Genomic DNA, 14638 nt, shown 5'->3' with positions numbered 1-14638 from the left:
AATCTCTGTTGGGTGTCGGCCGAGGGATTTTAGTGTGTTAGAGTGGTTGAACAAGTGTTGGGTCGGTGGGGAAACCTACATGTGTTTGGGTCCAGCCTAGGGTCTAGTTCTTCTGGTTCGGTTCATTTGATGGTTCCTCTTGAACTTCGTTTGAACCTTCTGTTAGTCTGTGTGGGTGAGCTAGTGCTAAGAAAGTTGTGTAACAGGGATACTGTGACCTTTGGTCAGTTGGGGTTTCCACCCCTACCCCCCGGTTTTTTTCTAATGATCCTAAGTGGATTGACAACGACGGACCCTATTTCGCAATGACACGTCGTTTACGTTCAAGAGGAATCCTCAGGTAAAATCAAACGGGAAGAACTAGACCCTAATGCCTGAAGGTTCCCCATTGATCTTAACGTTTGCAGACCCACCCTAGCCTGACTTAGTTGACTGGTTCCCCTGTCACCTTAAATCTCAACCGACCTCGTAGCCTGGTCACCGGGCTTGACGAAGCTTTTGTCCAGCAATATATCTGTCGACTGTTTCTCAAACGCTTCTGAAAGCTCGGAACTTTTCAATCGGCCCCAAACGTTTTTGCATTTCAGCTGTCTTGTTCCGTTTGAGGAGTGTCATCCTGCAAAGAAAGCATTCCAAACAATCCGAGGGTCCGATCATCTTAAACGTGGAAACGTGTGGAAACACTTTAGACTATCCAAACAAAACATGTAATCGCCATTGGAAACTACATTGTTCGGCTTGGAGATAGATTCGGTGCGACACACATGCTAGTCCATTCTCTTTAGAATATAAACGATGTCTCTACGAGACATTCCAATTTGAACCGGCTTCAGCAAACAGCAAAGTAACCTGACACGTTGCCTGAGCCAGCCGAATCAAATCAAACGTTGGAATGAAAGTTGACTTTTCGTCCTTCAACATTACTGATCCCACATTCCCATGATACACACACACAAGCGGAGATGACTGTCCTACTCTTCCGTCTTTAACACCTAATAGTCGTAGAGCAATACTGATTCCGCTGTCGAATCGTACACCCCGTACTCCGCTAATGTGACGTCATCTCTGAATGTGCCGCAGTTGGACAAAAATCTGAACGGGTTCGGCCTGGTCCGTCGTTAACCACGTCAGCGACAGAAACAGCAGCCTATTTGTGCACGACCTTCGGCTGAAAAATAGTAGACGCGAGGTATTCGGTTGCCTCCGATTAACATAAGCTTAACTCGCAACTAAATGCGCATAACTCCACACACATCCAAATCGTTAATGAAGTAACAAATAAGATTGACGATACTCAAGGAATAATGCTACCTGATTAGATGCAAATGCGGCAAGTTGTCAAGAGATTTTCATCAACGTTGAGTGGTGCCATGTCGCGGAATCTCCGTTGCCTATAAAACTAATTTGGTGGAAAATCGAAACATATCCGATTGCGGTAACCATCCGCGAACTCATGATCACTGAATAGAATCCCAAGAGATCAAAACCTGCAGGTTCAAAATGAACTTGACTCAGTTCACTGGATACTAACATGTGCGAGGTGACCCAAGTGGTTACAGAGCGAATTTACTGACCGGAAGGTCCGTGGCTCGAACCCAACCTCTGGCTCTCGACTCCCCTGTCTAGGTTTGGGCAGTATCCCAGCCCTCGTGCAGCCTTCGGGTGGCATGGCAGCTAGGCACCAGAAGGGTGATACAGCTGAACCATACTAACATGTGCCACGTTAGTACCTCGGTTCGCCGCGAATGCTGTGTCCAGCTGCTCTAAGCAACACTAGATGCGATGAGGTCAGAACCAATCTGTACATGCACCAGCATTCACAGGGCGGGGGTATACCCTGTACCCACATCCGATTCATTTTTGGACATAAAAAACTGGCTGACATGCTGAATAAATGAATGTGACACACCGATGAGTGGGAATCGAAGACCAGTGCCAGTGACAGCTTATTGGTTGTGGCGTGAAGGTTCGTGGTTCGAACCCAACGCAAGCAATCTGCCACCCCTGGTGCTTCCTTCGAGTGACATGAAAGCTAGGCACCGAAAGCGTGTGACAGCTGAACGATGATTAGTGCCAATGAGACAGTCAATGACATCCATTGTGCGGCTCCCTACCACGAAAACAAACCAAAAGTCATTGAACCACACCCATCGCGAACTGTGACTGCAATTCCGGACCTTGCTTGCTTTATTACATGTGAAAGTCAGGTTATAACAGAGTTTGAAAGACCAGAATGACAAATTAGTGAAGCAAATATTGCTCAAAACGATAACATGTGCGGAGATAAGTGTAGCCTCGCATCGGAGAAAAGTACACAATCGTGAAAACACAAACTAAGTGAACAACCACACCGGAAGCACTCACCTAAACCCGTAACGGCATGTTCCTGTTTTGCGAAAAAAGCTGCACCGTTCTTGTGGTGGGCGATTGGAAGAGTTAACTGGTGGTACAGGTACGGTTGAAGGTAACGGAGGGTGATGCCACGGCGGTAGGTCGGAAGAGTTACTGGTGGTACAGGTACGGTTGAAGGTAACGGAGGGTGATGCCACGGCGGTAGGTCGGTCGTATCATCCGACTCAACCGAAACAATGTCCTATGTATGCGACCAAGTTAACGGGAATGAAATGAGATGTCCCAACCACGGAATAAGCACATCGAAAAATATTCTACTCAATTTGGAGATGATGGTACGACATGGGTATCAAGAAATGAAAGGATGGATGTAAGTTGTGTCGCACGTGAACCCCAACAAAACAACAGGTATCGCAGAGAACCTGCTATACTTATTGTGGCGTTACCATAACAAGGGAGGCAAAAGGGAAACCTGAAACATTTCAACATACTACTGGTAGCCTGCCCCTGCAGTTCGACTCACCTAGAAGCGAAACATTAAAAAAAAACATCAGAAAACCTTTCGGAATTCGCCTGGCTCGTCGTTAAATTCTTTCCTCTACATATGTTTTATATGTTCTGGAAATCCCGTATGCTATGTTCTACTTCGGACGATGAATTCCTAAGCTCAACCCAAAGCTGTCCTTTTTCAGGTCCATAAACAGCCATGCCTTTATGAGATCCGCCCCCCACACAGACCTTTTTCAAGTCCACAAAGCTTGCTACCAAAACAGAGAGAGGCTGTCCAAACGTGCAGTAGTCACCCCTGTAGCAAAAGAACCCGCGTAAATTTTACCACTGAGGAATGTACCAGTAGTCGTGGTTCACTGCACGAATAGATTTTTCACTGACAAGCTTCTGTGTGCTCATCTATATGAAGAGAGAGTAAGATTTTCCGAGTAAAGGACCAGTGAATTTGTCACCTAGCAAGGGCTTGTGGCCGGCCTAAGTGAACGAAATGTTGGATCCTAGGGCGATTTTCACTGCTCCACCAGGTCACTGTCATCGGGAGACAGCTTGTGCCGGTTTGCCGAATGGAATGATCCGTACTCAGACGCCTAAACTAGCCGTCACAGTGGGACATCATCATCATCATTGTCAGCTGTAATAACCGCGTACTCGTCGTACGGTGGTTGTAGCTGTCGCAGTTCCGTTCACCGATGATTGGGGGGAGGGGGAGGTAGCTGCGCATTGCAGGCGGGAGATGATAAATTGGTGCATAGATCCAGCACTGTCAGTGAACTGTCAAGTGGGGTGGGGGGCTGGTTGGAAAAGGAGCTACGCATTGAACGCAATAACTTGGATGCAGGAGCGCCATTGAGGGCGCGAGTGGGCCATGTCTCGCAATGTCCCTAGCCATTGATATGGCCTGTCTCGGGACAGCTGTCAACCTGATCCCCCGGGTCCAGATGGGTAGCTGTAGCGTCTAAGTCACACGTTTTGTTAGGACGCTGCAAGTATTCTCGGGGGTCACTGCTGCACCAGGCTAGAGTAAGTAATATTAGGAAAGTAGAGAGTTAAGTATACTGTGTAATACGTGGAATGTGGCTAGATGCAACAGCTAACCGTACCAAGTGATGCTGTTTTTTGGGACCATTTGTAGTGTCGACGCCGAGTTGCTTCGTGCTCTGATTGGCTTTGGACGTGTGCACATACTACCACTCTGTTTTGACACGTCATTCATGCAGACTTGAGCATAATTACCCTGCGGCCTCGTATGCACAGTGCCCATGAGACAAGATTACGGTTTCGATCAAAATACACAGTGAAGATCAGCGAGGTAGAGGACAATATGCCGTTCAGTACGAGGGAGCTATTCTTAAATGATTGAAAACCAGAAAAACTCATCGGAACACAAAGTAAAGTCGGCTTAGACAAGGGGATGGATATGAATAGCACTCTGCTAGCGGCTGGTCACCCCCCCCCCCAGTTTCATAAGAATGGGCTCGTCGCGATGCATCAGGTGCCAATATGGATGGATATAGCACTCTGCTAGCGGCTGGTCACCCCCCCCCCCAGTTTCATAAGAATGGGCTCGTCGCGATGCATCAGGTGCCAATATCTGTCCTTGATGGTGGATGTTTTAACCACCCCTGGGGCTAAACCGAACTCGAAAGATTACATTTTTATCCACAAGTTCGTCAAGACGAACAAAAGTAATTATGTAATAGGTTTCGGTAATCTAAATCAAATTTTGCTGAATTGTGGCCAAACCAGTAGTTGACACAAGACACAAGTCAGTTTCTCAGTTCTCCTCAAATAAATACCGCCCTCAGAATAAGCACTATTGGTTGTAGTACGTTTTGATTACAACGCAGAGTTTAAGATCAGTCGGATTCCGCAGAGTCACGAAATAAAATCGATGAGCACCGAGAAACGAACTCACCGAAAAAAGATGGACAAATATGTATCATTGGACTGTGCGTTGCTCGCTCCTGACACATGTCTAGTGTGACGGCAGTTAAGAAAATACACACACACACATGACCAGTCAAAGGAAAACAATCGTAAAAGCTTTGCCAAGAGCTTGTCGACGTATTATCATAATGGATGTGGTGAAGAACCGAGACTCGTTCGCACGATTATCAAGTCCGAGTGACAGGAGGCAGATGACATCAGTGAGCTAATCATTGGAGTTTGTGTTGAAGGTCACGTATACAAAGTGCACAGGACGGCAGCAGGAATAGTAATAAGAATAATAATTGTTCAGCTGTAACACTCTTCCGGTGCCTAACTGCCATGCTACCCGAGGGAAGCACGAGGGTTGGGATGCTGCCAGGTTACCCAAGCCTAGACAGGGGAAGTCGAGAAGCAGAGGTCGGGTTCGAACGACAGACCTTCCGATCAGTAAATTCGCGCTTTAATCACTTGGGCCATCTCGCAGCATAACCGAACTTATATATATGAAAAGTGGAAATATGACACCTCTTAAGATGACCATCAAGTTCAACACGACGGACTGCTACCTGCAAGGGAAATCGAAGTAATGATTGTGTGGGTTCAAAAATAAACTAGCAAGCAACTGTGACCAGAAATTCAGTATTTTGCTTTGTTTGCTTATGGATCGATCCACTTGACAGTGTCAAGCTATGCCTGGAAGAACTGTACGGTTGTCTCAGTCAGGTTGAGTCATCGGAAGGCTGGATCTAGAAAATTCCCAATTGGATTCGAATCCATATCCATCGGGTAGTACCTGAACACTGTTCAGACGAACTTATGGCGAGTAATTACGGCAGTGAAACATCGATACGGTAGTGAAGCATCGGTGTTGAACACTGATGTCATGCTGTCGATGATGATGGTGAGTAATCGCCTGAGTCACGGTCAATGACGGACAGGTCTATGGCTCGATTACTTCTGATTAAGCTTTGGAAATGTGACAGTTACTCAGCCTCATACTTCTCATTGGTTGTACGACAACCATGCACAAAACGGGGTTGCATGTTACAGGTGTCTTGTCAGTACCATTTCACAATTTAAGAAATGATACAATGCCATCTACTCAGAGAAGGGCAGATCTAAATGGTGGGCTCTATTTATCAAGACAGGCCTCTTCAGAAAAAGCCTTTGACACTGAATAGTTTCAACATTGGTCTGTTTAGTGAGCCGGGCAATCGAGTTGCGTAGGCTTCACCACCACCGTTGCGAAGCTGACTATGTCAATTCACCTCATGATGAAAAGTTTGTAAACCAATGGTTCGGTTCAGCAAACATACCGAACGTCGTCTGTCCAAGCTGGGCCACCTAATTAGATGACATTTTTGTGGTGAAGAGGTGGTCAGATCCAAAAGGCGCTTAACTTTGTTTGAGACTTATCAGGTACGTCTTAAAGGGTCGGGCATGCGACACTTTCGAGCTGTTTTACAAACGAACATGTGCCAGGTAACTGAGTCGCACATCCTGTGTGAGACTCGTTTTCAAACATTCGGATTTTTTTCACACTAGCCTCAAGGTTGATAAAAACCACGTCCCAGATGTCCTTCTCTTTGTTGCGCAATAAACAGTTCATTGGGGATAGAAAATCCTAAAAAATTGTAAAGATGGGTAAAACGACAGTCACAAGGCATTTACATGGATGCAGTAACTCGAGTTATCAACGGCAAAGGTGGGATACAGTGGACGAAGTGTATTTATTTGAGGAAAACTAGAAGTGGAGAGGTTAGTCCGAAAGTAGGATACGTAATTCCCGCATTGCATAGCCTTCAGCCTTTCAAGATTGCGACAGCTACTTTGTTAGGGAATCCCCTCTTTAAATAGCTACCTTCTCTCGGTTTCTGGAGTGGTGAGCACCCCTCCACCCAAAGCAGAGGTCACTCCCATGGATAATTAATTAGCCTAAAGCTTATGAGTGCATGACCTCCAAAAAAGTCCATGCACGCCAGGAGAGATCAAATGCCTCATGTGTTCAACAGAGGTTTAAAATTAGACTGTTCAACTGGTCTCCTATCCCTGAAGTTACAAATCTGCTTTGGTATGCAACAGTATCGGCGATTCGGAGAGACTGGAGGTGGCGGTCTTTCAACATTGTTCGAATCGACTTCGTGCCCCGTTGCTCGAAAGTGTATGGAGTTAAATGGAACGAGATACAGCGAAAACGTGATACGCCAGAGGATACGACAACTCTGAGGAAGTTCGCAGAGAACTAGAACGGTGGCAACCTTGACAAAAGGAGTTTTGCCGACTTGACTGGATTCGGCAGTTTGCTCTGTCATCTTCTGACGTTCCCAATCAGCACGAATTTGGCGCTGGAATGTAAATACGAGAAACAGATTCAACAACAGCCGTAGTCTGAAAACATGGTGTTGAGGACAAACGTAAATATGTTCTCCCTCCAGTCGAAGGGCTAAACTGCTAACAACCCAGCGAAATAAAACAGCCGAAAGTATGCAAAAATAATAAACTGAATGCCTTGGCGGATGCATAAAATCGCCATGTTGAAGAAGGCAAACGAATCATAACCATGGGAACCCGATATGGTGCCCGTATCAGGCCTCAGTGCATTCAGTACGAATGAGCCTCGACAAAGACGAGACACCCGACGGCTACTTCTCTGGCTGTGGCCAGGTGACAGTTCATGAAAGGCCCGATTACTTCTACGGTAAATGCAAAAATTAGGTCAGAAGTCTTATGAACCTACTGAAGCACGAGGGCTGGAATTCTGCCACGTTGCTCGAGCCTAGACAGGGGAAGTCGAGAAGCAGAAGTCCGGGTCGAACCACGGATCTTCCAGTCATTAAATTCGCGCCTTAACCACTGAGCCCTCTCTCCCCCTTGTGAGGAATATGAGCAACTTTGATTGGTTTTTATATATTGGTTTGGAACTGTGCGAGAGGACGTAACCAGCGGCCTCAATTTTCAGATAAGGAACCTTATCAAGCACTGAATCACGGTGAGCCAAACTGGTAATGCCCAAAACCCTCCCGGGGTTGCGATATTAGCCCCTGGCTTCATGGCCTCAAAACACAGTAATAGCCAGGTCTTGGTCGTTTCGCCACGTCGCTGCGCTCCTATACAATTGCGTGAGAAGGCTCACAGAAGCGCTGTAAATCCGCATTCAACATTGCGGCATGGATGTTTAACGCCATAGTGATCCAACTAGAACATAAGGTTGACGGAAACTCGGGGAGTGCATCTACTTGATAAGCCCCACGAATGGCGAAACCGGTCGAGGGCTGTCGACGAATTTCCAGCAACCTTAAAAGTAGTGTTTAAAAAGGCGTTCAGCTGTAACACCCTTCCGGTGCCTAGCTGTCATGCTATCCGAAGGAAGCAAGAGGGCTGGGATACTGCCAGGTTGTCCAAGCCCAGACAGGGGAAGTCGACAGGCGGAGGTTTAGTTCGATCCACGGACCCTCCGGTCACTAAATTCGCGCTCTAACCACTGAGCCATCTTGCCCACTAGGAGAAGGCTCACTCAATTCCGTCCGTAATAAGCGATGAATTCCCCCAGCGAACAGTCTCACAGAGTGAACTGAATTCAAGCCAGCCAACATGAACAATCTAGAATGTGGTGTTCAGCATGCATCACTCCGGCTACCTAACCCATTTATAACACCTGTCACTCATAATTCTACGAATTATTTTCCGAGGAGTTCCCTCAAGAGTGCTGAGCTCCGGAAGGTTTCGAGCCACACTACAGACTTGACAAAGTGCAACGTCGAACAATACAAAACAGTGCTAGAAAAAGTCACTCAACTAAGCGACGTCAGGTGAAGGGGATGACAATAATACGCTCAAAAAGTGTGAGGTGAGTCACCTGTGTCTCTATCTCTTTCTGTCTGGTTTCTTCTCGGCGGCGCTGTTCTTCAGCCCACTCCTGCTGAGCACGAGCTTCACGTGCCAGCCACTCCTGTTCATCACGTTCCCTGTTGGGAGATGAAGAGGTACAGTGGCGGGGTGGTAAAGTGAACCAAGGAGTGAATTTGTGTAAAGTTACACAACACTGAGAGATGTCTACTTTTGTGCAGCCTCTATCCTCTCTCGTTCTTGTTCCTCCTCCAGTTGCCGTTGGTAGGATGGCGAGGCTTCACGCCGGGTGAGTTCTGCAACAAAAATTTCAATGAGACCAGCGAATAGTCTAGATATGGGCACCTTTAGCTTCTGTCTCATCACGAGATCGGGCAGCTGCCTGACGTAGTCGCTTCCGTTTCTGTTTCTTCAAATACGCACGCCTTGCGCGGTGACTGCAGTGCAAATGTGATAAGCACATAATGATGTGCAGTGTTACCTCAGTTTCGAAACGTCCACGGTCGACATACGGCTCTCGGTCTATTTTCAGGTATTCAACGCAACATAAGTTGAATGACTACCTGAAACAAAGAAACAAGTGGATGACTGTGCACCAACTAGCAGTCAGGAACAAAAGCTGAGTTAAACATAAAAGAGTGGGGACCGCGTGATCCTCATTGTGCCTGGTTGGAGACACTACAAGATATGGCTGCCAACCGATGTCAGTGGCGCTCTTGTTGTCAGTTTCTGTCCAGATTGCCTGAGTGAATGTCTGGAGGTGTAGGGACCTCGGAATGATTGTGTTAAGCTAGCACTAAGTCCCTCCCCCATCCACCTTTATTCTTTTCTTCACAATAAGGCTTTCAAATAAGTCATGGTTGTACGGCAGTGAAGCATCGGTGTTGAACACTAATGTCATGCTGTCGATGATGATGACGATGATGATGAAACATAAGAGAAACCAGTATACAACAATAAAATACCAAGATCGCGGTGCCGACTAGATAAGAAAAAACACACCAACAGTTTGTTGTTTCACCATCATCACTGATGATTAAACGATCGTCGCATAAAGATGTCAATATATTCATTAAAAGATAAAAGATGGGAAATGAATAATGCCAAATAGTTGGTGTAAAAACTGACAACAACTGACCGCCAAACCTCTCAGTACCACCGGTAAAGCTATGGTAGGTCGTATGAGAGACAATATCGGTACGTTTTGTCATCGTCAGCATTGACAGCATGACATCAGTGTTCAACACTGACGCTTCGCTGCCGTACAACCATGATTTATTTGAAAGCTTTATTGTGAAGAAAATAATGAAGGTAGACGGGGAAGGGATTTAGTGCCAGCTAACTACAATCATCCCGAGGCACCCATGCCTCCAGAAATTCACTCAGGCAATCTGGATAAAAACTGACATCGGTTGAAATTGGTTAGCAGCCATATCTTGCAGCGTCTCCAACCGGGCGCAATAGGGATCACGTGGTCCCCAACGTAGAAGCCAGTAGAACCGACGGAACCCAAACGTTTCGTAACCTCTCATACCAATTTGCTTGGTCAAGGACTGGCCACTTCCCTACTTTCACCACTCGGAATTGAGCACCAAAACATACCTTTTTGGCAAACGATGGTTCGGTAAAGACAATACATAGCCCAACGCATCTTCTGGTGACGGACACATTCTTCAATGGGGTCTCCTCTACGCAACCGAAAACTCGCTTTCGAAATGCCTCGTTAGGAATTCGCTGACACCATCCCACACGAGTTATGGTCCTGAGACAGAGATTGTCGAACACATGAAGATGTCTCAGTTCCGCTGCTCGAATAGGTCAAGTCTCACAGCCATACAACAAAACAGCCCATATTGTAGCCTGACACACGAGTCCCTTGAGACACCACAGGTGTCCCGAATCAGCCAAAGCGACCCAAGCCTTGTGGATCTCATCTGTCACACTATAATGAGAAATAATACGACTTCCAAGATACGTAAAGCGCTTCACAACTTTGTGTGCTTCTCCCTGGAACGTAAGTGGCGTGTTCAGTGACTGCATGTCCGAGATCGGGACCTTACACTTTGTGGGTGCAAAGTGCATATCAAAGGACGGGATAACTGGTCAGTTCATTCATCGAAGATGAGGACTATGTCATCTGCATATTCCACGTCGACAAGGTTTTTGCCAGAGACTACTTGAACACGGTCTTGGAGACCGTTCGGCGTCCGTCTCATTATTTCATCGATCACGATATTAAATTGGAATGGTAAGAAAAGGGCACCTACGACGGATAATGCTGTGTACGGAAGCCTTTGGGAACCTCTTCGTATACTCTCACACGTCCGGAAGTCTGAGAATACAATGAACTTATTATGTTCACAAGCTTCTGAGGCATTCCTTGATTGGCAACGAGAAAACAGACCGGCCATCCAAGTCGAATGCACCTTGAAAATCCCAGAACACTAAGATTATGGGTTGCCTGTATGTATGGCATTGTTCTAGCACCAGGCGCAGTGTGAAGGTTTGGCCAACACAATCGCTTCCAGACCGGAATCCCGTTGCTGCTCTCAAGTCAGTGTTTCACGAGCCACCATGAGGTGACAAGGGGGTGAGATGTCCCAATGATTAGACTGCGAATTTACTCACTGGAAGCTCCGAGGTTCAAACCCGACCTATGCATCTCGAATTCTCCTGTCTAAGCTTGGGCAATCCGGCAGTACTCCAGCCCTCACGCTTCCTTCGGGTGACATGGTGGCTAGGCACCGAAAGGGTGTTACAAATGAACGATTAGTACTTATTAGTATAAGGAGACGATGCAAAATTTATATCAACAGCCTCGTTACGACCGGAGTCAAGCTGACCACTCTGGGGTTGCCACACTCACGACGAGCTCCTTTTTCGAAATGGGCACCATCACCGACTGCCCCAGTTGTCTGGGACAGACTCTTTTTCCTTAATCCAAGCAAACAGATCAGACAAGCACTGACTGAGGACTTGCCCCCATCTTTGAACAATGCAGGTGGGAGGAAGTCCTGACCAGAAGCTCCGTAGCACCTGCAAGGACATATTAAGCAATAAACCTCCGAGGCCGTAAACGGTTCCACGTTCACCATCCAGGGTTCTAAGTCAGCTGTGAGCTCCAGATGAGTGGCAGCTGGTGGCCACGATGATTGTTGTTCGGTGTACCGTCCCACCGGTCGAAGCGATTTCTTTACTGAACATTGTGGCTCCATTCCACTCCTTGATGGTTCCGCTGGCAAGTGGTTCCGTCACGAACAGACTGGACCTTACCGTGGTGTGGTGGTTTGTGTACCTCGGCGACCCGTTGAGCTATACTGGGGAGTGTCCGCACGATGCTCACAGAGCCTCTCATACCAGGTTGGTCCATGGGTAGAGGTCCGACGAACACATTCTCCTGGCCCTCCAGGTTGGGGGTTGGAACATGTATGGCGACGTGTTCCGTAAAAAACGGTAATGTACTTGCATTTCCAGCCGAACACCGCTGCCTTATGGTTAGGCTTTTGAGCCAAAGGCTTTGGATGAGGACCCTAATCGTCCTCCTGTCTAGGTGTGGGCGCCCGGGCAGTATCCCAGCCCACGTACAACCATGAACTGCACATACACAAATAAAATCATGCCACATCAGCCGTCGCGTGGTGACATCAGCCGGTTCGCCTTACTTGCTGCATATAGCAGGGCGGGTAAGCGAAAAAAATGCTACTGCTGACGCCTCCCTCCTTACACTTTCACGTTTTCCTTCTTCCACCCTCCCCCACCCAAATTCGAATACTTTCTCCGCAGGTCCCAGCTCTAGGACTGACCGTGTTGCTCGCCCTGAATCAGCCGCAGCCTCTGCACGTCCGAGTTCAGTTACAACCCTAAACACTTCGAAGTCTGTTTTCAAACCCCGAAAGCCTGTCTACTTAGCCACTTTCAATGTTCGCACAATGAAGCAAGCAGATCAACAGGTGGCTCTTGCGCGTACGCTGGATTCCCTCTGTATTGATGTATGTTGTCTGTCAGAAACAAGGACGCAGGACGCAAGTACTGTAATCGAACTGACCGCCCCCTCGCTCTCTTCCAGGTTCCGACTGCGCATCTCTGGTGATGCAGAGGCCACTGCAGCTGGATATGCTGGGGTGGGTATTGTATTGAGCGAACGAGCGGAAGCGTCTCTGCTTGATTGGATACCCGTAGACAGTCGCCTCTGTGCGGTTCGTTTGGCAACATCGGTGAGAGAATCTAGAGGAAGTGAGGTTCATCGCACCTTGTTTATTGTTTCTGCTTACGCCCCAACTGACTGTAGCTCTGAATCTGCCAAGGACAGTTTCTATGACGCTCTAGGTGCCCTTCTACAGCAGGCTAAAAGCTAAGATATCGTTGTGGTTGCTGGTGATATGAACGCCCAGGTAGGTAGACTAAGCGCTGCTGAGGCCCGATTGAGTGGTCGTCTTGGTTTGGACACTAGACGCACGGACAACGGAGATCGCTTACTTCAGATGTGTGTCGATCACAGGCTGCTCCTGTGCAGTACGAATTTCCGGAACAGCGGAAATCGGTTGACAACGTGCCCACCATCAAACCAGCGCCGAATCCAAATAGACCACATCGCCGTCAGTTATCGGTGCAAGGGTTAATCACCGCCTGCCGCTGCTTCTGGAACACCAGCGTGGACTCCGACCACGCACTTGTACGCTGCTGCTTTCCATTGCACTTTCCAGGTGTAGGCAAACCGCGCACACCTCGCTTAGCCATTAAAGGTGATGTGGAGGTAGATTTGCATCTAGTACACGTAAATGATAAGTTATCACTGGGATGAGCCGAGAGCAGCATCGACAGACGAGTGAATGTGGGAACACTCTGTGTGCTCCCAGGTTGCACAAATATCACATTTCAAAGCTTTGTCGGAATCCGAAACGGGTAGACCACAATTTGAGCACAAGGATGACACATCGCAGATGGTATCCATAGTGTTTGACGACATTCATATGATATGCATGCCGTGTGGCAGGAGCAGTCCTAGATTTGCTATATACTCGTCCACCTGTAGATTCTTACGATGGTTCAAAATGTGCTATTTTTGCAAGAACTACAGCAGATACAGCTGGTAAATCACTACGATAACCAGAAAATGTAAGAAAACAAAAGCCCTGCAGGGCGACGTGCAACCAGACAACAGGTTATCTAGTTCAGTCAAACTCAATGCCTCTCGGTTTCTTGGTCTGTTGTTAGGTCGAATTCCACACAGATTCTACTTTAGCGCTCGCAGCAAATCACTGCACGCCTGAGAAGCCTATCTGTAATATGCACGCTATGGAAGCACCAAGGGACAGTGATTCTCCGAAGGCAGATGTTCACGACAATTTCTGTGGATGGAAAACAGAAACAAAGCTCATGAGCCAGAGCCCAGTAAGCAAGGTTGTACATCGCCAATACTTACATATGAATCAATCAAAATGACAAACACCGTATACTACACTATCCCGTACGAGATTGGAGAAAAGTTTAGAGCCCCACCGTCCTGTATCAAGGCGAGCTGTGATTGGCCGAAAGCCTGAGCGCAACAACCAATCACGGCCCAGTGTTCACGGATTCACGGATTCACGGATCACGGATTGATACACAGGATCTAGGCTTTTGCCCAAGTTTCCCGGGTCGGTTTTGTTCTTGTCGGTCAGTGGCTGTCGTTCCCCTGAAAGGCACAAGCGAAAAAAGGGTGTAGCACTGCTCTTTATGTTCTCAGCGCGGGGCAGTATGCTCGCCAGCGCGAGGATTCGCATAAATAAATGTCTAATAGTGCTTTAAATTGGGTTCGAGAAGGAGCGTGTACAACCGTCGGAGGAAGGTCATTCCACGCAGCTACTACCCGAAATGAAAAAAAGTTTTGTCTAACGGATGTGTGTGCCCTGAGCTTGAAGATTTTCTTACTATGTCCCCGCCGGGTGTTTGCTGGGTCAACGGTAAAAAACCTGTTTGCCAAGCTTTGTTCAAACAGGGCGTAGGTAAGAATTAGGTCCCC

General features: G+C 47.5%; 2 protein-coding genes across 2 annotated transcripts in view; one reads left to right on the top strand and one right to left on the bottom strand.

Moving 5' to 3' along the window:
* Positions 1-10671, top strand: part of T265_03778 (hypothetical protein) — a gene marked incomplete at both ends in the record, with an annotated part of 13985 nt that extends 3314 nt beyond the window's left edge. The window contains 5 exons of the mRNA XM_009168331.1: positions 5040-5238; positions 8036-8248; positions 9244-9383; positions 9855-9948; positions 10279-10671. Coding sequence (XP_009166595.1) covers positions 5040-5238; positions 8036-8248; positions 9244-9383; positions 9855-9948; positions 10279-10671 — 1039 coding nt within the window. The remainder of the gene's footprint in view (positions 1-5039; positions 5239-8035; positions 8249-9243; positions 9384-9854; positions 9949-10278) is intronic.
* Positions 1-11673, bottom strand: part of T265_13324 (hypothetical protein) — a gene marked incomplete at both ends in the record, with an annotated part of 52905 nt that extends 41232 nt beyond the window's left edge. Inside the window, 3 exons of the mRNA XM_009168348.1 lie at positions 2365-2593; positions 8648-8844; positions 11504-11673. Of these exons, the coding sequence (XP_009166612.1) occupies positions 2365-2593; positions 8648-8844; positions 11504-11672 (595 nt within the window). The remainder of the gene's footprint in view (positions 1-2364; positions 2594-8647; positions 8845-11503) is intronic.
* Between the last annotated feature and the right edge of the window lie 2965 nt (positions 11674-14638).

This window comes from Opisthorchis viverrini (genome assembly GCF_000715545.1).
Source record: "Opisthorchis viverrini unplaced genomic scaffold opera_v5_60, whole genome shotgun sequence".
In the NCBI taxonomy this organism is placed as follows: Eukaryota; Metazoa; Platyhelminthes; class Trematoda; order Opisthorchiida; family Opisthorchiidae; genus Opisthorchis; species Opisthorchis viverrini.
This window is presented reverse-complemented; position numbering and strand designations above follow the sequence as displayed.